This window comes from Crocodylus porosus, unplaced genomic scaffold (genome assembly GCF_001723895.1).
Source record: "Crocodylus porosus isolate Cpor-Errol unplaced genomic scaffold, CroPor_comp1, whole genome shotgun sequence".
NCBI lineage: Eukaryota > Metazoa > Chordata > Crocodylia > Crocodylidae > Crocodylus > Crocodylus porosus.
The window spans coordinates 6205640-6232171 of record NW_017728942.1 but is presented as its reverse complement, the minus strand read 5'-3'; the positions used below and the strand labels follow the sequence as shown (position 1 = coordinate 6232171).

Genomic DNA, 26532 nt, shown 5'->3' with positions numbered 1-26532 from the left:
CAGACTGAAATACCTGTTTATTTTAAACATATAAAAAAGCACAATCCAGATTTCCCCAAAGCAAAAGAGAAATGCCAGTTAAATAACAGTTAATAAAAATCAGTAAAAAAGCATCTTATACATGCAGCGAAGTACCTGTCTTGGACAGTGACAGCCCCCTAGCCCAGCAAGACACTGCAAATAGAGTCCCTTAGGAGGCACTTTGCCCTTATACCTAAAACAGGGCTATGTTCTGCATTAACAAGTAATTAAACTGGACCTCACCCCACCTCTGTGGGTTTGGGGGAGGAATCCAGACAGCAGTGAGAGACTTCAGACGGTAGGAGCAGCTGCAAAAGAAGCTGAGGCCAGGACCTGTATCCATTGGCTCTTTGCTTCAACCCTCTCTCCTTGTTCATCCTCACAATGTCTGCACTTCAGCTCCACCCCAGGCTTGGAAAACTTCCTCTCCCTGCCTTACCCCATGCCTTCCAGGTTCCCCTCGCCCATCACTGTCCTTTCCATTCAGCTAATCCTCTCCAAAAATTCTGGAACCAATGTGACATTTGCTGCCATTGTGTTTGCTCTGCTTGTGCTCTCTGCTCCTTCACATGCCCCACACCTGTTTCACCTTTTCACACTGCAGCTCATTGGGACACAACTTGAGTTGTGCAGTGCCTAGCACAAAGGAGCCCCATTTGTGGCTGGCACTTAACAACTGCCACACTGAACAGGATTAATCGTTAACAAAACCACGGGTCACAAACCCAGGGTGTGTAGACCCCAGCTACAGACTAGAGCTCATTGCCTCCCGATCCTAAAACTCAAGAGTATCCCTTCCCTGGAATCAAAGTTAATCTTGCTGCCTGCACTGACTGTTGTTGCCACCTCTGTGACCTCCCAAAAAGAGAGCACATTAATATGGACTTGCAAAAGTCTCCTGCAGGCTGGCCAGTATATTACAGACTGACGGTGCAGCTTTTAGTGAATGGAATAAGACAGGCGAGTTCTGTGCCATAATCTTTAAGAGAGAAGCTTTCCCTCTTTCCCCCCACCCCCAGTCCTGTGCCAGCTGCTGCATGGATCACGACATTCATTTTGCCAGGAGGAAGCCCGTGTCCTCCCCACCAGGGTGCTCAGCACTCCCCTGCAGCAACCGCTGAAGAATGATTAACATTCCCTGATATGCAGCCCTATAGGCACTTCCATCTGTTTCCTTTGCTCTACCAAAGCAGACTCCCACTATGTAGTATCTAAGTGGTGGCTGGTCCTTTCGTTCCCTGCAGCCAAACAGACCAGACTGCCAGGCCAAAGCTCACATTTGCACATTCAGTTAGACAGAAGTGAGCTCTGACCCACACAAACAAAATGTGAGCCACCACCATGAGGGGGAGAAGTTAAGCCAGCTGCAGAAAGAACAGTGGATGCACTTGGGCACGACCAAGAACTCAGCCTTCACTGCCTCCCAAAATCAAACTTTGCCTTTACTACAATTTGGGGCTTGCTGACTGCCCTAAATCCCCAGCACATCTACTATGAGCATGGAGTCACCTCATCTCGGCCAGCTGGAGCAAGGCTGATGCCCAGATGAAGGTGTACGTAGGCACCTCCATGTTGTCAGATCAGTCCATTCAGCACCTGGTGCTCTCCCAGGGAGTACTTGGCACTTTGGTGGCACAGTGGCTGTAAGAGCACTGTGAGAAGCTGCTTGTGGCTCAGTGGTGGCAGCTGAGGTTGGTCATCAGGTCTGCCTAGAGATAGCTGCATGCATACAAAGCCTTTGTCAGATTAGTTTAAGAGGATTCAAAAATAAACTCAGCCACTGGAAAACATCAGCGGAAAGTGCTGAGTCCTTGATCAGTTACCAAAGGAAGCCAGGGATGTGCTACGTGATGTCAAAGACGTTGGACTTCAGTCTCTTCACCTAAAACAACTGGATTAACTCTAGTTAAACTAAAAAAGCCTTCCGCTGGTACCAAAGGACCCAGCACACCTGGCAGAGAAGGGAAGGGAGATGAAAAGCTACTCTTTGAAGTCTCCACCATCTGCCTGTCAGCTCTTCAAGGTACAAACCCAGCAAAGGTTTAAACAAAATGAAAACAAAACAATAAAACCCAAACCACTGTCTGGCTGCATTTGTGGGATATTGCTCAGCCATGCACAGAGCTTTGTGCCAGGACTTTCCCTGAAGCAGAGAGCCTGCCAGGTTCAGCAGATGTTTGTGCTCAGCATGAGTCTCTTCAGATCCAAGCTAGTCTGATATAGGCCCTGCAGCTCCATCACTGCTACAATTGAAATCCCTTCTGGCAGATTTCTTCCAGGGCTGTAAACTTGGGTCCCAGAGTATTCAAGAAATCCACTGGCAACTCATCATCAGTCACGGGGATGGACATGCAGGAACTATATCTGTCTAGCTCTCCCTCTTCACCATATACATGAGGTTGGTACATGATTACATTGTCCTCCAGGTCACTGATGTGAAAGAGCTTCTGCAAAGGAGAAAGAAAACATTCAGGCAACAAACCACCATAGAGGCTTCCCAAACTATTCTGTCCTTTTGGAAGTGAAAGGGATTCTTAACAAGCAGCATGTCAGCAAGGATGATACCCAAGATGATACTGCAGAAATACGGGTACTCTCTTCCTCAGTGGTCTGAGCATTCGCTTTATCGTCAAACAGTGACAGAAGCATCAGTTCCACCCAAGCCTACCCTGGAATTAAGAGCTGCAAAGTCGATTTGATCTTCCCCCACAAAGATAATGAACCTGGCCAGGAAGAATAAATGCCAATGCATATGCAGCAGCTGTACAGAATGGCACAGTGAAGTGGTAAGAAAAGGCTTTGAATACAAAATACAAGGTCAGAGCCAGCACAGACTGGAGCACAAGGTTGCCTGGCTTTCATAGATTTCATAGACATTAGGGCTGGAAGGGACCTCGGGAGATCATCGAGTCCTAGAGCAGGCAGCACCCTGGCACCCACAGCTGGCCCATACAGAAAGAGGTGTATGCATTTAGATATGCCAGCAGCCAGGTAACCTGCATGACCCAGCAAGAAGTGCTGTGATGAGACCTCTGTGGCAGGGGCTCACAGCCAGTGGTGGATGGCCACCTCTTCTCACTCCCTCCTCCTCTATGTTGCTCTCATCAAGTGGCTCACATCACTGTCACTGAAAACATCCTGCCTGCTCTACCTTCGTGTATATATCTCATCTCTTCGCCTACACTTCTTATTTTGGAGGTGGGATATGGAAGGGCACATCCTTTCCTCCCTGGGCTTTCCTTCGATGCCAGTACCATTTTCTTGGAGAGTGTTATTTTCCCGAGAGGAGCTGCAGCAGAACTGTTGAATTCCCCAGGCGACTCCTGTGCTCAACAGCCATGAGCCATATGTCAAGGGAAGGCTTCCAAAGCAGCTTTCCTTACCTCATTCAGCATTTCACCCACTGTCTCTGTAATCCTGTTGAGGAGCCTCCCAAAACTGGCATCCGATCTGGAATAAGGGATACCCTGAAAAACAGGCATGGCCTCAGAGCCTCAGCAAAGCGAATGTCTTCGGGGAAGGCTTTACATTTGTCACTCAGGTCATAAAGAAACTAATCTGCACTTACTGTACCTTTACACCCACTTCCCTGGGGACCTGTTCTTGTCTACTTAAAATGCAAGCTCTTCTAGGTAGAGACTGTCCCTTACTCTAAGTTTCTATGCTTAGCACAATGCAGCCCCCAGCCTTGGTTAGTCCTTAGGATTATGGCAACAACCAGCTTCCTAATAATGATTCACAGTATTCTTTCTAGTGAAGTACTCCAAATATAGGTCGCCATGCTACAACCATGCAAACTGTCCTTACTTACAGGACTAGCAAGTTAAGCAAGTATGATGGAATGGGGTTCCTCTCAACACAAAATAAAAATGATATTATGCTTTATATTATTCCTAACTGTCTCTCAGATTGTTCTTGGGGCCTACCAGTGAATGTAATGCAATTATAGGCATTATAGTTACATGAGAATTGTGATTGTCACTTACGTGTAAACTGAGAAACAGAAAACGATGGCCAAAAGGGGACTCAAGAGGTCTAGTCTAATGCTCTGCTCAAGGCAGAAGCATCTCTGACTAAACCATCCCAATTGTGTTTCTCTAACTTTACATTAGTCTGTTGGCATTCTTTTAGACAAACGAGAAATGGTGGCACGACTGAAGTAGGGATTATTGGTTAATTCTAAAGGAAAAAAACCCAGCACCACCAAAATAAATTGCTCAACCTGAAACATTCCTCAGAACCCTAAACTAGCTTGTAAAATTTACTTACAGATGACCCCAGGTCATAATGTCTTTGAGTCAGTGTAGTGGGGGTTGATAATGACACTGTGTTTCCAACCTAAAATGGGAAAAATTCAAATTTCATAATTATCTTATCAGAAATTTTAGTTAAGAATCTGGAAAAAAATTATTTTAAAGACTATTCAATAGACTGTGTCAGCCTCAATAGACTGTGTCAGCTTGAGAAAAACTTTTTTGAACAGTGACAGTATGGTTATTTTCAGATTGGATTATATTAAGTTCTTGTGTTCTACGCCATGCTGCAAGCCAGCCACAACTACAGTTGTACAAAAAGAGACAGTTGCCTTTGCAAGAATTAGTGATTACCTGAACGATTTGTTTTCCTCCTCTAATTTCTGTATGCAGTATGGGTTGCATAGCATGATCTACAGCATCTGGATTAGCCTACACAGGAGTGAAATACATTAATCAGATGTACTGAGTATAGTGAATAAACAGGCTGGTATAACATTGCAAATAAAAACATAAAAGCCATTAAGATTTCTACTCAGTACCTAACCATCCTGCCTTACTACACACCATTAAGATAAGATGTCCAGGAAATGCCTGGAAATCTACTGGAAAGGTAGGAAAAGCGTTCTGTCTGCTACCATAACCTGCACCACAAAATGCATCGTTCTTCCACCATGTTCAGCTAAGAAAGGGGACAGTGTTCCGCTCAATAGCAAATAAAAGGAAATAGGAGCAATACAATTAATTTGCACATCTCTAGCAGATTTGATGTCTATTGGACCTGGTAAATGCATACTGCATACCTTACCTGAGACCAAGAGCTTCCGCCTTCTGCATTGTAGTTCATCAAAGTCTGAACACCTTCTACAAATGGTGGGTAGACCTTTCTTTCCTTGCTTCTTGATGCACAAGTACACCAAAGTAGAACACAGGTAACCACTGAAAATAGGAGAGGAGGTCACCAGAGCTGCCACTGATACTCTAAGATACTGAGTCAGTAGTCCAGCTAGTCCAATACCCCGTTTCTGACCGTGACCAGCCCCTGAAGTCTCTGAAAAATGGGCAACAGGCAATGGGCAACTGTCTGCAAATCCTAGGCAATTACTTACATAGTAACAACAGGAGAGTTGCCAAAACTGCAACAATGGCGCCACTTCCAAACCTCACTTTCATGGGTTCAACAATCTGCCCTGGACACGTTTGCCCATCTAGGCAAAGGCAGAGTCTTATATTCAGGATCTCTGTCTCAGAAAATCCTTGTCTGTCCAGAATCTTGAGAGGCACTAAATAATCACCAGGCGAGAGGCTTCGCAACATTAAAAGCTCAGCTGAGTCACCTGGAAAAAGAAGCACAAAAATTTCTCAATTAAAAGCAACAAACAGCCTGAAAACACAGTACTGAGGCAGATGGGGATTTCTTCCACTTGGCATCCTTCTAAGTTACATATGCAAAATGGGAAAACTTATCTGTAGGACCAAAAAGCAGAATGCTCAAGGATAGGTCAGGGGTGGGCAATTATTTCAGCTGGAGAGCTGCTTAATGAGGTTTTGTGGGCTGTCAAGGGCCGCAAGGGTGACCCCACCCCTTAACAAGCTCCTGACCCCTGATTGCCATCTTGGGGCTGGAAGTCCCTCCCCATAGCCCCCTGACCTTTGCCATTGGAAGTCTCCCCCCACCCTTACCCCCAGAAGTACTTCTTCTGAGAAGAAGGTTTGCCATCTTGGAATCAGAAAAGTTATATATGCTAAAAATGTAACATTCTCAATAACATATTTTAATTTTTTTTTTTTTTAAATTGTTGTCCTGATTTGTGTGCGTTTGCATTGTGTATACAGAAGTGATTGAATAATATCTCAAAATGCAGTCTTACTCTAGTATATTGCAGAGGTGTGGAGAGATGGGGGAGTAAGGGGCCTGTGGGGGGTGTGGGGACATGTGAGTGGCTGTGGGTGTGTGGGTATGGGAGGTTTATGGGGATGTATGGGGTGTGTGTGAGTGGATATGAGTTGGAGAAGGTGGGGGGTATGCGTGGGTGGGTGTGGGGAGGAGGAGGGTGGCTGGAGTGTTTGTGTGGGTGCATGCGTGTGGTGGGGGGTGTGTGTGTGTGTGTAGCAGTGAGTGGGGCTCCCCCCAGATGTGTGCAAGTATGTCAGGTTTGTGGGGGGGGTGAGGGAGGGTGTGGATGGGTGCAATGTTTGGTGCGTGTATGATTGCGTGTAGTTGTGAGATTTGTGGGGGTGGGTTTGCGGGTATGGTATGGTATACATGGGAACCCCCCGCGCATGTCCGCCCCCGAGCTGGTCAGCTTTTCCCTTGTGCTGACCAAGAGTTTCTGCCCAATACTACTGCTGCTGCTGCCACTGCTGAGCCTGGACAGGTGAGTCCGGAGCAGGCACAGGGTGCGCAGGGTCGGGGCTGTGCACACAGGTACCGTGGGGCTGGAGCCAGTAGCAGCAGGTGGAAGGAGCCACCACTGCCTGGGCTGCCTAGAAAGGCAGTCCAGCCATGGAGCCACCCCAGGTTCGCTGTGTGCCCAGGGGGCAGCAGGATGTGCCATGGTTAGGTGGCACCTGGGCCAGGTAGGACCGGCCATGGGCTGGACAAAGCCCCTCCATGGGCTGGTTCCAGTCTGTAGGCTGCCTGTGCCCACCCCTGGGCTAGGTGCACAGGTGTGTGTTGATTTGATATATAGCTACCAAGACTGCAGGTGCAAACTGGATAACCATGTGGACAAATGTGTTTAGTGTTTGCTAACCTCTGGCTACTACAGCCAAAAAACAGCAGCACTTAATGCTTCTATGTACTGTCTATATATATGCTATGTATTTCCACAATGTACTGTGTTGATAATCAGAAGAAAAGTTCAAAAGAAAACTTTCCATCCCATCAGAATTTTTGGAGCAGCTTGAACACAAGCTTGAATGATACCGAAGCGTAAAATTTAACCCATTACATGATAACATACTGTAAGCTTTAAAAATGACTGTGCCATTGAGAGACAGAGGATGACAACATAAGCAGGGATTTCACAATGTCTGGGAAAAAAAAAAACTTACCGAACTGCCTTCCTAATTTCCAGTTATGCTTAACAGTTTCAGAGTTATCTGCCAGCTCAAATATGAAAGGACCAGAATATGGATCCAAGTCCTTATCCTCAGCTTTTATGACGAGGGTTATATTTCCTTCTTGGTCACAAACTTCCAAGAATGGGGCAACTAATTTTGGCTTGTTATCATTAATATCAGACAGGTAAAGCAGAATGGTGCCGGTGCCAGTTTGAGGTGGAATACCTAGTCAGGAAGAAAGAGCGTGACTAAAAGAGTGCCAAGAACCAAGAGTCTGGTGTGGTTCCTCTCCCCAGATCGCGTTATTATTCAGTTAGTAAGGTGTAAAGATATTAGGATTTTCTGCACTGTGATTCTTCAGATCCATGAGCAGTACTTTGTATTTCTGTCCCATCTGGCATCTCAGATGTACTTTCTGAACAATAAAAATGAATGAACCCACAATCTGCTCACACACTCTTCACTCTACCCTGGCTCCAGCATCCCCACTTCCCAAAGGAGAAGCAGGGGTAGAGGGAGTGCTTTTCCTTGTTCATTTTCACCCTGATAGTAGGAGCTATTTTATACTTTTCATCCCCTTAGGTCACAACTTAAAGCCCTTGTTCAGGAATGGTGGCATTTTTCTCTGTGGTTTGTGCAGGAACTTACCATCATCAACAGCATGAACAATAATGGAGTACAGACTGTTGTTCACATATGGGGATTCCCGATCAAGCTCTTTTACAGCAGTAACAAGTCCAGTGTTCTTATCGACATTCACCCACCCGGCTGGGTCATGGACTAGTCTGTATCTAAGAAAGTCAAAGAGGTTCCAAAACCCCATAATTAAAATCACTTTGGGATTCAAATATCATTATGATGCAACAGTGGGGTTCCCAATTTTTTGTTAGTGCCAATTTTTGGTGAAAAATGGAGAAGTCAGTAGGGACTACGTTTTGGTTTACCAGTGAAAAGGCTTCCATAGAGGGTCTTCATAAAGTCCTTGTGCACTTTTAAACTTTAATAACTTAGGTTGTAGGTATGATAGAAACAATGTCAATGGCATTTAAAAGCAAATGTATTAAAGTTTGAGGACAACTAGAGTACGTAATGCTAGACTTCAACAAAACCACCATCAATACTATCTTCCAGCTCCTTGAAAATGTTTCCCAATTGCTCTTAAGTTATTGCATTAATTACATTGGTGATCCTAGCCCTAAGTTCCACCAGATAACGTGGTTTTGACAAGTAGACTACACTTTTTAACATGTACCCATAAAAAGAAGTCCAACAGCAAGAGGTCAGGTGAACGAGGTGACCAAGCAATTGGTCCACCTCTGCCTATCCACTTCTCTGGGAAAAAGTCATTTAGGAACTGTCATACATTCAGAGTGTAGTGGCACAGAGCTCCATCTTATTTAAGAATAAATTTGTTATTACTTATGAAGTCTAGCATTGTGTACTCTAGTTGTCATAAAACTAATAAATTTGCTTTTAAATGCCATCTACAGATTGTTTCCATCATACCTGCAACCTAAGTTAGTAAAGTTTAAAAGTGCACCAGGACTTTATGAAGACCCTGTATAGGCAGTATTCCACCTGCTAGTAATATGGCTTATCCCTCATCCCTCATCTGGAAGGATAACTGCTACAGCAAGAAGTTAATTTAACTTCCATACCAGTTGAATCAGAAGAGAGTCATCAAAAGGTGCCATAATTTTATTTACGGGCTCAATTCTGTGCCCATACTGTGGGCTAAATAATGTCCTTAGCATTTTTAGCGTCCACTTTATTCAAGCAAGGACAACAAAATCAGGCCCTTTGCACTTACAGCTGCTGAAGTACGACCAATCATTTTTTGCTCAAGTCTAAAATCATTCAGTTAATCTGAAGCTCCAGCATCCTTACAACAGCAGCACTAGGAGGTTTTCTTGCTGATGATGAAAAAGCTCACTGTACTTCTTAATGCCTTCCCCAGCCAAGATGTAGCAGTGTCTCCACTCACTCTATCTTATTTGGCACCACATCTGAATCCACCGCAGTGTATTTTCCAAGCTTCGTCCCAGGCTTCACACCTTCGTCTTTTTGAAGAATAAGTTTGGAAGGGTCAAATCGAGGAGCATCATTTCTATCTACAATGTTGACACTCACAGATGCAGTGGTGGGTGTGACAGGATGGCTCCACTTCTTACTTGCGTTGCATGTAAAAAAAGGCTGCTCGTTTACAACAGAAATGACAAGTCTCCTCTGTATGGCACCTTCATAGTCCAAAGGCTGCAAATCCCAAACAGAAACTTCCGTTAGTGATCATGACTCTTTTTCTCTCTCTGTAAACAAGAGAAGATGTTTCCACATTGCAGCAGCTGAAATTATTGATGTTGCTGTAGCATCCCACATTTAGTCAATACTCTTACCTTAATAACGCTTAAAATCCCGTCATTTGTTTCAGGATCAGTCTCAATCATGAACTCTTCCTTTTCATTGCCTTGCACTATGGTGTACTTTGCTCTCCATGCAGGTGTATTGGGAGAATCTGGATCTTTCACCTGGAGCCTCAGCACACCTGCCTCTTCTTTGCCTTCTGGAATTTGCAGCTCATACTGAAAGAAAAAAATGGATTGTTTCAACACTGTCTAATCAGGAAGCACTGCATTCATCTAACCAGGCAGGCCAGGTTCTATATCACAGTTGCAATGCCAGGTCCTTCTGATCTGCTTCGTACAGAGGCCTTCGGCATTTGCAGTGGTTCTAGCAGCTCCCGGTCCCATTCTTTACCAGACCCTCTTCATCAATAAAAAGGAGGTGCTGTGAATACCCACGGCTAGGTGATCTCTGTTCAATCAGATTTCCATTAAAGGACTCAGAGAGACTGTGGTAGAATCTTTTTCAGTCTTAACTTACGTAAGATAACTGCCATCATTAGGCTTCCTGAGAGTCTCGTTTCCTCCTCACCCCAACCCCTCCACCTCCACTCGGCCTCAGTCTTTAAACATTAATTAAAGGATAACACTGGTAGACTGGAGAAATCACCACTGCTACTAGGGCCATAGCTGTTAGTGTGGACTTCATCCCCCCAAAACCAAACCCTGCCTTTAAACCTGCTAGGGCAAATGCATATAACCTTGTCCTACCAACCTCTAGCGAACTCTCGGACCACAGCTGAATATCTCTTCGGATTTGAAACTTAAGCCAGAGGTTTGTCTTGTGCAATGTGTGACAAATACTTCCAGGAAGGAACATTTTTTATAGTCTGTGGTTTCAGTCCTTTTTGCCAACACTGACAATGAAGCCTCCCACCTTTCTGCGCTTGAACTTGCAAGTTACAAAACCAGTTTTAACCTGTTGTTACACAGATGGAAAATATTTGCTGGGCTACAACCCTCAATTCCTCTGCCTGTTCACAAGCTGATTTGTTAGCTCTTGTCCCACTAATAAATAAATAGAAAAGACTGTGATGGAGGATAGCATGCTCCCTAGAGATCAAGACATAGGTGGGTGGTTACAACTACGTTCACTTCAGGTCAAAGCCAGGGCTTCTTTCTCCAACAGAGAATCTTTGTTTCCCTGAGAAGTCAGGAAGGCTGCATCCCGAGGAGAGGTCTGGTTCTCCTTGGTTCTTGGAGCTCCTCTGCTTCTCAGCACGAGGCCCAGCAAAGGTAGGATTCAACAAACAGTTAAGAGCGCAGGCTCTAAGATGCATTGTGAAACTCTAGTAACATTCAGCCTGTGCTCCAAAAAGTTATAATAAGCAGCCTAATTCAACCAATACACTGGAGTAGAAGGGAAAAGTGGCAGGAATGCCCTGATCCTGACTATGAAACCAAACCACCCAAGTGGTCCTACTCTCCCAGGAACTACCCCAGGCTTTTTAGCACTTTCATGTAGAAATGGCACTAATCAAAACCTTTTAGAAGCCAGTCTCAGTTCCTAGCAGCCACTAAATTTACAGCTGACAACACCCAGGCACTGATGTTCTGGCCTTCAAAGAGGTTTTTTCCCCTTCCTGACACAGTGCTGTTTAATCCAGACCCCACATTCAAACACATTTGGGCCTGATTTAATAAGACGCCAAGAGCTCCTAATTTCACCAGTACATGCCCTCAACACTCTGCACAATTGAATGTGCTCCTTTGCAGGAGGCTCAGTAAAGTAGCTCTACTTTCTCCTCACTTTTTCCTTAAGAAACACAGGCAGGTAGTTGCTTTCTGAATCTTCAACAACAACGTTAACTATAGCTGTGGACGACATCTGTGGGCTTCCATGGTCTCTGGCTTCAATCAGGAGTTGGAAAGAGCTGGCAGCCTGGAAAAACAAAACAGTTCAGGTTCAGAAACAATGACTTCATTTTTCTGATCATTGCTACAATGCTGATCCTTTCAACTAATCATACTTCTGAGAGCCCCACTGCCCCACAGACTTCCTTAAGAGACTAAAGATGCCTGTGGCAAGTAAGCACCCACACAATAAATAAAAGAATGTAATATGTACCTTACCGCATAATCTAGGCATCCTGAAATATGTATCAGCCCGCTGGTAGGATCAATAGTAAATCTGGGCTCATCTGAGAGCGGCGTTTGCTTCGTGAGGTAATAGGCCACTCTAGAGTTATCAGTGCGTTCTTCATCTTTGTCAAAGGCTGTCATTTGGAGTACTGGCTCATCTAAGATGAAAAATCAAGGCATTTATTACAAGTGCTCAGTACTGATGTAGGCTACTCAGGCCTAACAATGGCCCTTATCATGTTCCACCACTTCCATGCCTCACCATCCGCTTGTCTGACAGAGACGTCCTCTCAATCCCTACACAACATGCCTCTTCAAATGACCTGATATTTGCCATTAGAGAACCTCCTCCTCTGCAGCTCCTGCCTCTTCTCCCCCCCCACGATAATTACCTCTGTAATCATGCTTAACTACCTCGCTGGGGAGACCAGCTTGTATCTAATACTGTACCAAATAAGGATATGCTAGAGGCTGTAAAACAGAGGGACAGTGGAAAAAAACCCTGCTCATACCCTGTTCACTCTCCCTTTCGGTATCCACTCTGTCACAGGATACTGGGTGCACCTATGGTCTGATCCACTAAATGGCAGTTCTTAGGTATTCACTGGATTTCAGTGTTTCTGGAAACAAATGGTTCATCAGTTTTTAATCCAGGCATGCTGTCCATCAGCCTCAAAGAAACTAACCCCACCACTGGGTGCTCCCATCACTGCTACTACTGAGCACATCTCTCTACATTTCTGTTTGTTCATTATCTGTAAAAAGCTGGTTAAAGGGCGTATGTGGAGACCTGGAGACTGAAAGACAATCATTCTGTACTGAGGACTGTAAAAGGAATGGGATATGGATTACATCTATGGAGGTCTTATTCTCACTATAAATAGTCTTGAGGACTGTTTATTCTCACTAAAGTCAATATGTGTTTTTCCAGTGCCAGAGCACATGTTTTCTTATAGTCTTGGGGAGCATATGACCCACAACTATTTCCAAGCTGAATCAACCCTGCCTACTTCCCATCTCATAGGTTCTCTCTTTATTCTCTTTATGACCTCTCCATTTTTGTACCACCGTTGATTTCTGAACCTTGTGAAAGGTAAAAGACCTAAGAGCTTTGAAGAGCTACCATCCCTGTCTGGTCACCATGGTGTTGCTGTTCTCTTTTTAAAGTTAATGTAAGCAAAAACTTTAGGGTTAAAGCACATCTGCACCAAGACGTTTAAGGGAAGCATTCATTATAAAAGCTCCTCTAAACTTGAAAGAGATTCTACTTTCAGACTCATTCTTGGCAACACCATTCAGATTCAGATTAAAGGCAACTCCACCAAAAATACGTCATTCCCTCTTTTCTTGCATTTTTCATATAAGCATGAATTTCAGACTGATTATCTCTTTGGTTAATGTTACAATACTGAAGTCACAAAGGGTGACTGAGGGAGAGATTTACAATATCCCTGCACTTCCTGGCAGGTTTTGGATGAGACCGAAGTCATTTTACTTACAGTAGCAAGCAATATACCTAGGAGCAACAGTTTACAGAAACAACCCCCCCAAGACTAACCAGGAATATATATTACAGTATATTACTTCTGACTCAAACAGCAATGGGATGTTGTTCATTGAGTCCCTGAAACAATCTATGTTTGCATACAATCCAGGGAGAAGAAAAGCAATTTAAAATATATAGCCGGGAATAAGCCAATGATGTCCCTTATATATCTACTTACCTGCACTGTGATTTTCTTTTATCGTAACGTTATATTCTGCCATAGGAAACTCAGGTGCATTATCATTAATGTCTTTAATCTTAATTCTGAAGAATAAAGATGTGTCTACTTTTTCACCAGTCTTTTTGTTTATAACATCAAAACGTATCTAAAATGGACACCAATGCAGATACCAAGTTAAATTTCAGAAGCAAGTAGGTCACATTTTGCTGTGTCCTGTTTCAGTTATACCCTGATAATGCCTTTGTTTTGCTTCACCAACAAATAATAAGGTTACTCCACTTGGCTAAGTAAGTATGGTTCAGTTATCCTTTGAACTGAAAATAAAAAGTGAATGCTTCATACATTTTGTAAAAGCCTGCTAGGGCAGGAAAAAATGCAGCTGTGTGTTTGAGGCACTTCAGGAAAACTACAGACAAGGGAATACAGCTCTTTCATGGGCTAGATTTTCAACCCTAGTTTCTAATTGTATGGACTCAGTTTTGGTCATGCAACTATTTTGTTCATAACTACCCAAAGCAAGCAAAGAGCTTTTAAGAACTTTAACAACAAGTACAATTTAAAGAGATCTTATGCTGGCTCTTAATACATATTTAAAATGAGAGAGATGGGAATAAGGAACAAGCAATAAAAAGTGGGAAAATATCAGTAATCATGACTGCACTGAATTTGCTGTAGCTAAATTTGTGGACCTTGCAGGTTTACTTTCCATGAACACTTCAGTGATTAAGTTTTGAACTCCCATTTGCAGACATTCGTGGACTCAAACAAATAGCTTGAACTTCTGTCCTGACGTGTTCATCTCATCAGAAAAAAGATTTACTCTGGTTAACCCAGAGGGCAGAATTCTGTCCAGAAATCACCGTGAAATACTGAACATCCAGAAGGGAAACTGCTACGAGGCAGCTGAAATCTACTGAAGATACCTGCTAGCAGATACATAATCCAAACTATTTGTTCAGTTTGCCCAATAATAAAGTGCTTCCTCTTAGGCTGTGTCCAGATGTGCACGGACATTTGGTTCCCTGGAGACAACTAGTGGGTGTGCACCTTGCACCATCACTGGTTGTCCCCGAGGAATGCCTGTGCTACATGCACGCTGGCGCATGGCCAACTACCTTGGGTGGGGTAGGAGAGACTGGGACCAGCATTGGGCTGGCCCCAGCAGCCTTACCTGGGGGCCTGCAAGCCTTCCAGAACTGCAGCTGCAGCGCTCCTGCCACGTGGAGCCTGGCTGGCAGCGAAGCCTTCAGGCAGCGCATACTGCCACCTCATGCATCGCTCCACCTTTTTTTTCTCCCCAGTTTTTTTTTTTTGACCCCTGGATATCCAAGAGTCAAAAAGCACCCCTCCATGCTGCTCCCTTGCAAAGAAGAGAACAATGGAGCGTGCAGAATGTGGCACCGCATGGCCGTGCTCATCTGAACGCGATCTTATAGGGCAACCTTTTGGCTACCCTAACGCAAGCTCATCGTAAGTCTTCAACTCCTTTGATAATCATCATGGACACTTTACATACGCCACAGCAGAAGCTTGCCTCCAGTATCAAAGCAACAGTGCCGTAGTACTGACAGTATTCAGAGTTTTGGTTTTACAATGCAGTTTTTTATCTTCTATGCCTGTAACTTATCTTGATATTTTGAACAAGTCTCTGCCTTCAGAGTGTGACCTGGTTCACAGTACAGTCACTGTAACTATGGAAAAAGTTAAAAAAAAAAAAAAAAAAAAGCTAAGCTTTGACACTGATTGATGTTTAAATAATGCGGGCACCATTGGCCTGGATAGGCACCATTGGCTATACAAATATTATAGCAACTCAAAGGTAGAAACAAATACAGACTTGAAATTATTATTGAAATTTCTTTCACATGAAATATTTAGCACTAGGAGAAAAATTAAGAGGTTCCATGTGTTTGTTCTATCAAAACTCATGAAAATAATGTCTATTCAGACACTAATTTCTATGCGTAATCAATCTTTCTGCACCCACAAGTCAAGGTAAACACGCACCGGCTTTATATATGCACTTGTGCACTTAATGTGCACTTTAGGCAGACTTAAACATCTGTCGAGCTATACACATTAAAGTGGCTTACGCTAAATATGTGTAAAATTACAAACTCAGTTAGAACTATCATGGCCAACTGATGCTTCTAGTCACATGGATGTGCAACTGCCAAATTTGTATGTATATTGTGGTGACTGCATACACAAATCAGCTCTGCAATTGCCTTGAAAACTGGCTAATGCTAAAAAGTTATCACATACAAGATGAAATGAGATTTTCTTAAAATCACACTTCCTCAAATTGATCTTTCCCTTAATATCTCGAATGATAGTAAAATATTTATAAAAGGTAGTGCAATTCCTCTAGCTATTTTAGGCTTATGCATAGCACAAAGTGTTCTTCTGGGGGGCAGAATAAGAGCTAGGTCTTTAACAAAGTATTTGAATGGCCCTGATCCTGGCAGAGTTTATCCAGCCAAGTAATCCTCATTTAGCTTTGCTTCAATTTTTCTTTGGGGGACATTTTTGGAAAGGCAGTTGTATCAAATGGAAAAGGCTCCTTAAGGGGAAAAAAAGAAGCTTGAGAAAGAATAAGTTTATCAAGGGTTACGACCAGTATGACGAGGGATGATGAGGTCGAATGGTCATAAACTACTACCAGACTGTTTCAGGCTGGAGTTAAGGAAGAATTTCTTTACCCTCCGAGCCCTCAAGGTCTGGAGCAGCCTGTCATCGGAGGTGGTTCAAGCGCCTACACTGAACACCTTCAAGAGCAAATTGGATGCTTATCTTATCTTGCTGGGATGCTATGACCCCAGCTGACTTCCTGGCCTGTGGGCAGGGGGCTGGACTCGATGATCTTCCAAGGTCCCTTCCAGCCCTAATGTCTATGAAATCTATGAAATCTATGAAACTATACTTACCAAAAAAGAGGAGTTTCTCTCTCTGTCAATGCTGCGATGTACATATACGTGCCCATAGGCATCATCTTTTATAGTGAACAACCCAATGTCTGGGTACAGATCTACTCCAGGTCCACTGATTAGATATTTTGCGAAATGGTGGATTGAATTGTTATTGAACAGCTACAAAAGAAACAGAATAGCAGTGAAAATTTGGTCACATTAGAAGGATGAAGTTTCAACACCCAATTCAAAGGTTTTAAAAAGAGACACCATTAAAATGTTAAGATAATGTATTGATTTGGTGCACTCTGTAATCATGGTTGTGTGCCCTCCCATTTGGAGAATGAATGAATGATGTATGGGATAATTTTTAGAGATTTTGCCTGGAATAGAAAATCTTAAAAATAGTGATCAAGGCCTTGACATTAAGACCATGATAGCAATTGATAGAAAGACAATTCAGTCAGGCTCTAATGAAAGCCTACTACATAAATGGTTCAAAAGAGCAGTTGTAACAAACTGATATGTTAAAGAACAACAGCTCACCAGCTCAGGATGATACACACACACGTTCTGAACTAGCTTAACAAAAACGTATCTTAACTGCTATCAACCATCTATTGCATCTCATTAGAATCAGCGGCTAGACTAATACACCTGTCTTTAAAAGAGGCACTGGGAGCGACAATTACTGAAACTTCACATCAGTACCCATGAAATTGGTTGAAACCACAATTAAAAACAGAACTGAAAAACCAATTAAAAACAGAAATGCCTAAATGAATCCACTAGGGGAGACTAGGCCTGTTCTTGTTAGAAACTTCTCCCCTTGTATTCTTTGAATGCATCCAGAGATGGCAAGCTAAAGGATAACCAAGTAACAGTTGATTCAGACTTTGCTCAAAGCCTCTCACACAAGGCTATTAAAAAAGTAAGTAGCTCTGGGTCAGAGGTGAAGTCCCATTACAGATGAGAAACAAAAGATTCTTGTTAAATAGGAGAAGGCATAGACAAATACAAGCTTTAATTCTCTGTGGATTTTCTCCCCTATATAAACCTCAATGCCTTAGGAATTAATGGTTAGGAAGACACTTCTTCATGGGCAAGTGTGTGATTACTACAAATCCCACACCACACAGGACAGGGTTAAGGAGGAACTATGGCTTCAAACAGCCCTGCCCCTACCACACCTGTAAGGAGGCATGTCTAACCTATGGCAAAGGTCCTAAATGGGGGGCAGGGGAGGGCAAGTATCCTCTCCTTGGCTCCTGGGGAGGTGGGCAGAAGTTCTCAGCTGGCTGTTGGGCCCTCCTGTGCTTCCCTCTGAGGGACAGGAGGACCTAATAGAAAGCTAGAAACCTGCTGGCGGGCACTGAGTTGTGCCATGGCCTGCCAGAAGCTTTGAGAAAAAAAAAGAGTCATGGCATGCTCTTGTAAATCTTTGTTTCTTCTTGATCTTTGACAGCCCTGGGAGACATGGGCTCCCACAGACCTATCCGGAGGGCTGTGACTTCTATATGCAGACTTTCTGCTTAAGACTGGAGCCTAGGTGATTGTGGGAGGCTGGCAGAGCCCAAAGGGTTGCTTTGGGGGATAGCTGGACACAAGTTCATTACAGAATTGTGCATTGCAGGGTTTCTTAACCTTTCCCAGAAGCAACTAGGAGGGGAAACTGTCAGGGAAGAAATACTGGACTGCTTATTGGAGCTGTCATGATCTAGCCTGTATTTCTGTCTGATACCATGTGAAAAGAAGATACAGTAAGCAAATTTAGTGGTGCTAATTCTCTGTCACTTCAGCCCCTGATTTTGTAAGGACCTCCTCATATGACAGAGAAAAGTAGCCAAAGTTCTCATTTAAAATGTGTGTTTTATGATGGTGTTGCGTGTTTGGTGTCTGCTTTTGGTTTCATGGGGTTTTCTGGTTTGTTTTTAATTACCTCTCCAGCAAGTTTGGGAAATGGTCCTTTGTCCTCCTCCTGAAGCTCCATAGTGGTGATAACCCACGCCCTCTTTGTGCGCCAGAGGGGACGTAAACTGTCTGACCGATAAAGCTCTGGTGCCTTTTAGGTAGAACAGTACATTAGTGACACAAAACTCACATACTCTAGCTTCTTACACCAGAATACTTCTCTTGACACAGGATTTAATCAGAAAAGCAAAATGTAGCTATAACCAAATGTGAAATTGTAATAAACCTAGTATTGAATTGAAGTTATCAATAGACCTAAGATGAGAATTGATCATTTCCTGACTCCCCGCTCCCCCTCTCCATTCCTATTACCCCAGCCTAATATTCAGTACAACAGACAAAATGAGGAAAGTGATTTATCAGCTTACTATGCAATACCCCCACTAGTGAGACCTGGCCTTTCCCCAAATATACAAATGAACAGACACAGGCATAATAACGTTGGTAAATGATAATAATGCCATATAATTTAATAGCAAATTCTGCAGAAGGTAGATTATATCATAATTTATAATGTTATTATAAAGCTAAATATTTAAATCTAAATTTAAATATATTATAAATGGCGATCAACACTATTTTTCCTTGATACATCCAGAGTCATGTTGCAAGATGAACAAAACAATTTACCAACAATTTACCACCATCAGAATGCAAGGTTCCTACAGAGAACTGCATTACCTGATCCTGGGCAGAAATGTATTTAGCATAGTTTTATTTCTTTTCACTCAACTTCAGACTGCTGCATTGCATTTAACTCCTTAAAAGATGGCACTGAAACATTATTTTCACTTTACTGTGACTGGTGCCTTCGCTTAGTCTATGTTACTAACAGACAGTAACTCTAAATCATGTGATCTATCCCTACAGTGATTATCACTTTGTCTTTGTACTCCAGTAAGCATTGGGACATTCAAACACAGAATATTACATGAAAAATATGTTGGGGCGGGTTAGGTTGATTTTGCAGGAAATTGCAGACAGTGCAACAGTGCAATGCAATGCAATAAACAGCTTGTTGCAGTTTCCATAGAAATCGTGAATTAAGTAGACCCCTAGTGATAAAGGCTTTTAATACATGCATTATAAGCAATTCTGCTTCATCCTTCTTACTTCCTGGTGACTGCTGACTTGTAAGTAAACCAAGCTGAAGTTTACCTATCTTTCCGATCCTGACTTCAGATATCTCATTTATGAAATAACTTGAATTACAAACCTCGTTGGTAAGTTCTCGGGTGACATCCTCCTTCTCATAAGGCAAGCTGCTGGCACAAGTAACCTTATAAAACAAGATGGTGACAATTAGGAGGATAGTGATTATAAAATATTAACTGAGACCTGAGCTTGCCCAACAGAAGGCATGTGTCCTTATCACCTGAAAACAGGTTCAAAGAACAACTGGCTCAAGTACTTATCAGATAGAAAAAGGGTATAAAACTGGTTAATTAAAGATGCTTTTCTCTGTACAGAAGTTAGAAGTGTTACTGTCAGATTATTGTAGTCTTTCTGCATTATTATTACCCCATGCCCAATTCCATACATAGCTTTTACTTAGCTAACATTCCCAGTCCAAACCACCATTAGGAAATGCAAAGATCCTGATACACAAGGCCAATCCTATGCAACTCAGTGATCAGCTGTTTCTCTACTTTCTATCTCTAAATTAATTAAGTTGCTTTTACTGTTGTTCCTGAAAGAAATCACTGGCCACGTCCAGAAGTATGCAGCCATGCAGTATATGGTGCCATAGACAGGTCTGTGGTCCTACATACTGCACATTCAACTGTTCTCCGCACTGCAAGGTAATAACACTGGGGGTGGGGTTGACCCTGGGATATCCACAGGTCAAAAACCCCATGCATAAAAAGCAGAGCAGCATAAGCAGCAGCAGCACAAGATGTCACTGCTAACTGACTCTTGGGAGCCCAACGTCCATGCACATGTGGACACAGCCACTGGGTGCATCTAAGTGTGCAATTAGCATGCAGAAATAAACTTTGGCAAAGTTAGCTCTGGAGTTTATTTCTCCCAGGCACAGTATTTACATGTGCACCTGGGACTGCAGCACACTGAGCCAGGGTGGAGCAGCCCCAGACTCACAGATGGCCAGGAGGGTCAGCCTGCCAGCCCGGGGCCACGTTGTCCCATGAGGAAGCACTGGCTGGGGCATGAGGGTGCTACAGTATGGGGGCTAGCTGGTGGGCCAGCCAGTCCCAGTCACCATCTACACGTGCACTTGCATTTTGGTGCACTAAATGACTGTGCTGTAAGAGAGTCTGGTGCTATTCAGCTTAACATACCTCAACTTTACTTGGTCTGCAGTTGACTCCTTGAAAAAGGAAAGGAATGAGAGAAAGTACCTAAATCCTTTAGGCTCCTCTAGAAACTGAAAATCTACAATAAACAATATTGCCAGCATAGCATGAAAGATTTCTGTTGGGCATCCAGTGGGTTTATATCTTCAGCAAATAAGAAGCAAATATCTTCTTTCCAGGCACTCATAACCACAAAACTGGAATCTAATTTGATGCCTACAAAGTGACCTGCAAGAGTAGCTCCACTCCTTGTACCATCAATTTAACCCTGCAATTCAGCTGTGGATAAAGCAGCTTGTGCCAACACAACAGAGATTATCCTTTCAAGAGTTTTGTTCCCGTACTAAGTTAAATAAGGAAGGATACTGTTCTCTATTGACATATGGTAGGTATGTTTCTAGAAGGCAGCTGAGAGGAGTGCTGGGAGCAGGGAGTACTGCTCTCCTGGATCTCATTTGGTGTCAGCTGCTCTCAGATTTCCTGTATTATTATTGCTCCACATTGGTTTTGCAGATTGTTATTACCTTAACGTTTTCCCAACTGAAGCCCCTACAAGTACAAGGATGTGCAAAGCTACTCCTATATAACTAAATGGTCAACCATCTCGGTTTCCCCCTTTTACATCCAGGGGCTTGCACACGCAGGTAAGAATCTAGTTTTTGAAACATGCCGGCTTGCTCCAAAAAGCAGATACTCTCCAAGCATGTAGAAAGGAGCAGCCTGAATGGTTCTCTCTATAAGTTACTTAGTTCAAGAAGGACATTTTGTGAATGGATATTTATTTGCATTACAATGGATTTTTCAGGCATTCTTTAATGATGCTTTAATGATGGCTGGAGGTCAGTCAAGCTATAGTGATTTATGTGCACTGAGCATCTGGTCCAGGACTCTAGAGAGGTAAAATGTTTCTCTCTATTTCCCCTGCTCCCGTGCTCCCCCCTGCTCTTCTGAAAGGTGCTTTAAGGAAAAAAAACTGAACAGTGCTGAACCTGAGAGCTGAACAAATTGCAGAGCTCTGACCAATAATAGGGTACAAGGTAGGAACTTACTTCAGTGGCATTTACTGTGCCATTACCAGACAGGCTGTTAAGGACAGCTCCCGCTGTGAACGGAAACCTGGAAGTACTTTTCACAGCATAACAGGAAACATTTTCTAACAGTATGCTGTGAAACCTATTATATCAGCTAATTCTGACGATGTGGCTGGCCTGGAGATAGCAAGGAGCTATGTTTGATCAGAGCCTAAAAAAAAAAAACAAGGGCTGAGAAGCCAAATACGTGATCTTAGATGTTCAACAGAACGAGACTCTTAGAGAAATATTGCTGTTGTAAGGAACAGATAAAACTTAGAGTCATATTTGGCAGAGAAGGAAATACAGAAATTAAAAATAAGTAAATTATTATTTTGCAGAGTGAAAGGAAATGTATTAAAATTCAGTGGTGTCTGAAAGGCTTGTAGTCTTACTAGACACAACTAGATCTGACTAAGCTCACCCTGCATTAGAAGTTGACTTCAGGTCATATGCATCTCTCAGGATTTAGATAAGAAAGGTGAAATGATTTACCTGCTACATATCAGGGGAATGTCCATGCTGAACAAGAATCAATGTGTGCTACAAGAACATTACAATAAATAGAGGAAATGAAAGGGAGGATAACAGAGTTAAAAAAGAAAGAGACTGGATTTGAAGAATCCAGCCCTTAGACTTCTTCATAAATTCTGTTTTGAGCCCACAGGAAGGGTTACTATACGATCAGTTTAGCAGACCCTTGGCATGACTTTCCTGTGCCTCTATATTAGCTCAACTATCTCTTATTTCTATTTGTTATAAGGGGCATAGGTTATAGCCGTGTTGATCTAAGGACACAGACACACAAGGTTCTTTGGGTGAATCTGACATTTTGTATTAAACCAACTTAAATGGCTGGGGGGTGGAAATTTTTAGCAAGCTTTCAAAAATGTCTTGGTCAGGCTGAGGAAGTTTCTGCAGTTGGCATGTTCTCTTCCAACTATTTATGATGATCTAATCAAAAATCAGATCCACCCAAAGAACCTCGTTCGTCTTTCATTTGTTATCACACTTGACTTGGGACTATGACTTTCCAGGGCAAGATTGTCCTTTTAAGGATATCTAGCACTGGTGGTTATCAATGTTTTCTCTTTCATAGGTTTCATAGATTTCATAGACATTAGGGCTGGAAGGGACCTTGGAAGATCATCGAGTCCAGCCCCCTGCCCACAGGCCAGGAAGTCAGCTGGAGTCATAGCATCCCAGCAAGATAAGATAAGCATCCAATTTGCTCTTGAAGGTGTTCAGTGTAGGCGCTTGAACCACCTCCGATGGCAGGCTGTTCCAGACCTTGAGGGCTCAGAGGGTAAAGAAATTCTTCCTTAACTCCAGCCTGAAACGGCCTTGTAGTAGTTTATGACCATTCGACCTCATCATCCCTCGTCATACTGATCGTAACCCTTGATAAACTTATTCTTTCTCAAGCTTCTTTTTTTCCCCTTAAGGAGCCTTTTCCATTTGATACAACTGCCTTTCCAAAAATGTCCCCCAAAGAAAAATTGAAGCAAAGCTAAATGAGGATTACTTGGCTGGATAAACTCTGCCAGGATCAGGGCCATTCAAATACTTTGTTAAAGACCTAGCTCTTATTCTGCCCCCCAGAAGAACACTTTGTGCTATGCATAAGCCTAAAATAGCTAGAGGAATTGCACTACCTTTATAAATATTTTACTATCATTCGAGATATTAAGGGAAAGATCAATTTGAGGAAGTGTGATTTTAAGAAAATCTCATTTCATCTTGTATGTGATAACTTTTTAGCATTAGCCAGTTTTCAAGGCAATTGCAGAGCTGATTTGTGTATGCAGTCACCACAATATACATACAAATTTGGCAGTTGCACATCCATGTGACTAGAAGCATCAGTTGGCCATGATAGTTCTAACTGAGTTTGTAATTTTACACATATTTAGCATAAGCCACTTTAATGTGTATAGCTCGACAAATGTTTAAGTCTGCCTAAAGTGCACATTAAGTGCACAAGTGCATATATAAAGCCGGTGCGTGTTTACCTTGACTTTTGGGTGCAGAAAGATTGATTACGCACAGAAATTAGTGTCTGAATAGACATTATTTTCATGAGTTTTGCCATGGCAATCCTCTTGCGCTCCTACATAGTCCTGACAATCATTCATGCAAGCACTGGGATCAGTACTGCCCGAACTATAGTGTGTAGCAAGACTATTCACATTGTTTTGAGGATAAGCACTCACAGGGCACAGACGGAAATTATGTTTGTCACGCAATCGGCCCCCTGAAAGTACTCTACAGCCACGCCGTGATACGTGCACAGCTGCAGAGCGCTTTTAAAGAGGCCGATCCTACAACAAATTAACCCTCATCAAAGGAGGGCTCAGATGAAGGCACTCCGCTTTCGAGTGCCTTAGGGAATTTGGGCTCCCTAGGGTTAATCTACTGCAGGATTGGGCCTGTCTGCAGGAAAGCAGGACGGCTAGGGGAGTGGGAGCAAGCTGCTGGCTAGAGTCTTCCTGAGCTGGAGGGGGTGTGGATTGGAGCCCCCCCACCTTGCAGCCCCCATCAGCCCCATCCCCATCCCACTCAGGTCAAGCTTATTCTTTTGTCTCAGAAGGAATATGCAGTTGTCAGTTTAATTTCATCAACACACAATTGCAACCATTCCCTGGAGAACCGGCGTTCACGACTAACAAGCCTGAAATAAAAAATCCTAGCTCATATAAGCCCATACAAATTTTAGTGGTCTTTTTTAATTCTTCAAAACAAATTGGCTTCAAATACAGGTCAGGAATGAAGGGCGAGACTCCTGGCTGGTATAAACTGGCATCGCTCAAATGACTTTGGTAAAGCTCCTAGTAGTGGCTTAGGATCTGAATTTTCTTAAGTTACAAAGCGAATACTCAGTTAAGAAAATAGGTCAAAAATGTAGCCATTCACAGGGTGGTAAGCAGAGCTGGGAGAAAGGCATGAAAATTACCCTGAAACAGTGGTGCTTATTTAAATTAAGTTGGATTTGACACCTGTTTGGAGGGACGAAGATCAAGACTTGAATGGTACCATCAACTTCAGAGAGAGTCCAGTATATCAGAGGCAAGTCTGCAGTTTGTACTGAAGATACAGCTCCTATCATCCTCCATTTTACTGGAGTCTGGACTGGGGACACTGACCCACTATTTTCTTCACTTGCTAAGCCAGCTACACTCTGGGGAGGGCAGTCAGGCCAATATGATAAACTCTGCCAGAGACTGAAGTCGTCTTTTAGACTTCTTAGCTCCCCTTTCAAGGGGCTTAACATTTTGCCATGGCACATAGCTTATGGGGGCACAGCAGGCCAAAAGGGCACATGCTTGGGATAATAGGAGAGACTGTATTTGGGCAAAGCTTCAGGGACAGTGAGGTAGATATAACTTGAGGCCGGTCCAACAGAATGGAGCCCCTTACTTCAAGAGACCGAGTGACTTGTTTATCAAGATCAATTCATTTTGGAGGTTCCCTGGAGGAGGGTCTGGATAACACCAGACCTTTGATCTGCTAATGAGAATTGTTTGCTGATAAGCAAAAAATACAGGGTTCAACCTCCCTTTCAACCTCCCTCTGAGCGAAGGGAGCTTAAAACCTGGATCTCCTGCTCCCTGAACAAGTACTTCAGTGTTTACGGCATTGAACTAAAACACAGAAGGGCCCACTGTGTCCTTTGGTTTTACTATCAAGCACCTGTACAGGTGAGCAGGGTGCATTCAGTTCACCGCATGGGGGTTTGTGGAGTCTGAAATGATGCAGGAGTGCCAAAAACAGGAGTTAGGCAGCTGCACAACTACCACGTCAGCTGTCCTGTGCAACAGGAGTCTACCCCAAGCATCTGCAGTGCAGGACAAGCATACCAGCAAATCCTTAAATGAGGCTCCTACATCACACAGCTTCTACTTGTAATGGAAGGAATAAAAAAAACCCCCAAACCTGACTCTTTAAGTCAAGTTTATGGCCTCTCCCTGCACCTGTATAGAAGCTGGATCCTGGAGAAAGACTTTGAGTGAAGCAAATGCACAAACCCCAGTAAGGATGAACGTCAACTTTAATACCTAGACCACAGATCACTACTGATCACAATAGCTTAATTGGTTCCCTTGCACTCACATCTCCATCTGGCTATATTCCCCTCTCCCGATCACTTTATACTTGGCCTACAGGACCTCTGCGACATCCTTTTGTTCTGCTGTTCATGCAGCACCAGGCACAATGGAGCCCTGGCCCGTGACTGAGACTCCTTCCCGCCACGGTAGTAATTTCGTGATGCTCATTCACCTTACAAGGCAGGAAGGGGCTCTGCCTATAAAGGACAGAGCCCCCTTCCACGAGGGCCAAGCGAGCCTGATGCCTCTGGACACCCGGGAGCTGCAAAGCGCAGAGAGTGACGGGGGGAGTCTGAAGTCAAGCAGACCAGAGGAAACCGGCCCCACAAGCGCCCTCGACAAGCATGATGCCATGCACTGGTCGCCGGGACAAGGCAGCACATGAAAGCGCGGATCGCGCGGTCCCGGCTCCCGGGCCAGGACCCGGCCGCGGCCTCCGCTGGTGCCAGGGGAGCAGGGCTCGGGCTCCCGACCCGCGGGCAAGAAGGCATCTCGCGTGCAGCCCTCCCCTCGCGACGTGCCCGCGCCCCAGCCCGCACCTACCGCCGGCGGCGGCGGCAGCGGCAGCAGCAGCGGCAGCAGCGGCAGCGTCAGCATCGCGGCGCGGGGCCCC

At 43.7% G+C, this 26532-nt stretch overlaps 1 protein-coding gene across 1 annotated transcript in view; it reads right to left on the bottom strand.

Moving 5' to 3' along the window:
* Window positions 1–26532, bottom strand: part of CDH26 (cadherin 26) — a 27321-nt gene continuing 789 nt past the window's right edge. Inside the window, exons 2-17 of the mRNA XM_019548088.1 lie at window positions 19645–19707; window positions 18397–18519; window positions 16476–16637; window positions 13546–13693; window positions 11813–11979; window positions 11490–11621; window positions 9734–9919; window positions 9325–9593; window positions 7989–8131; window positions 7332–7565; window positions 5384–5611; window positions 5083–5213; window positions 4629–4706; window positions 4291–4359; window positions 3405–3488; window positions 1–2468 (exon numbers count right to left, since the gene is read on the bottom strand). Coding sequence (XP_019403633.1) covers window positions 2265–2468; window positions 3405–3488; window positions 4291–4359; window positions 4629–4706; window positions 5083–5213; window positions 5384–5611; window positions 7332–7565; window positions 7989–8131; window positions 9325–9593; window positions 9734–9919; window positions 11490–11621; window positions 11813–11979; window positions 13546–13693; window positions 16476–16637; window positions 18397–18519; window positions 19645–19707 — 2421 coding nt within the window. The 3' untranslated portion in view covers window positions 1–2264. The remainder of the gene's footprint in view (window positions 2469–3404; window positions 3489–4290; window positions 4360–4628; window positions 4707–5082; window positions 5214–5383; window positions 5612–7331; window positions 7566–7988; window positions 8132–9324; window positions 9594–9733; window positions 9920–11489; window positions 11622–11812; window positions 11980–13545; window positions 13694–16475; window positions 16638–18396; window positions 18520–19644; window positions 19708–26532) is intronic.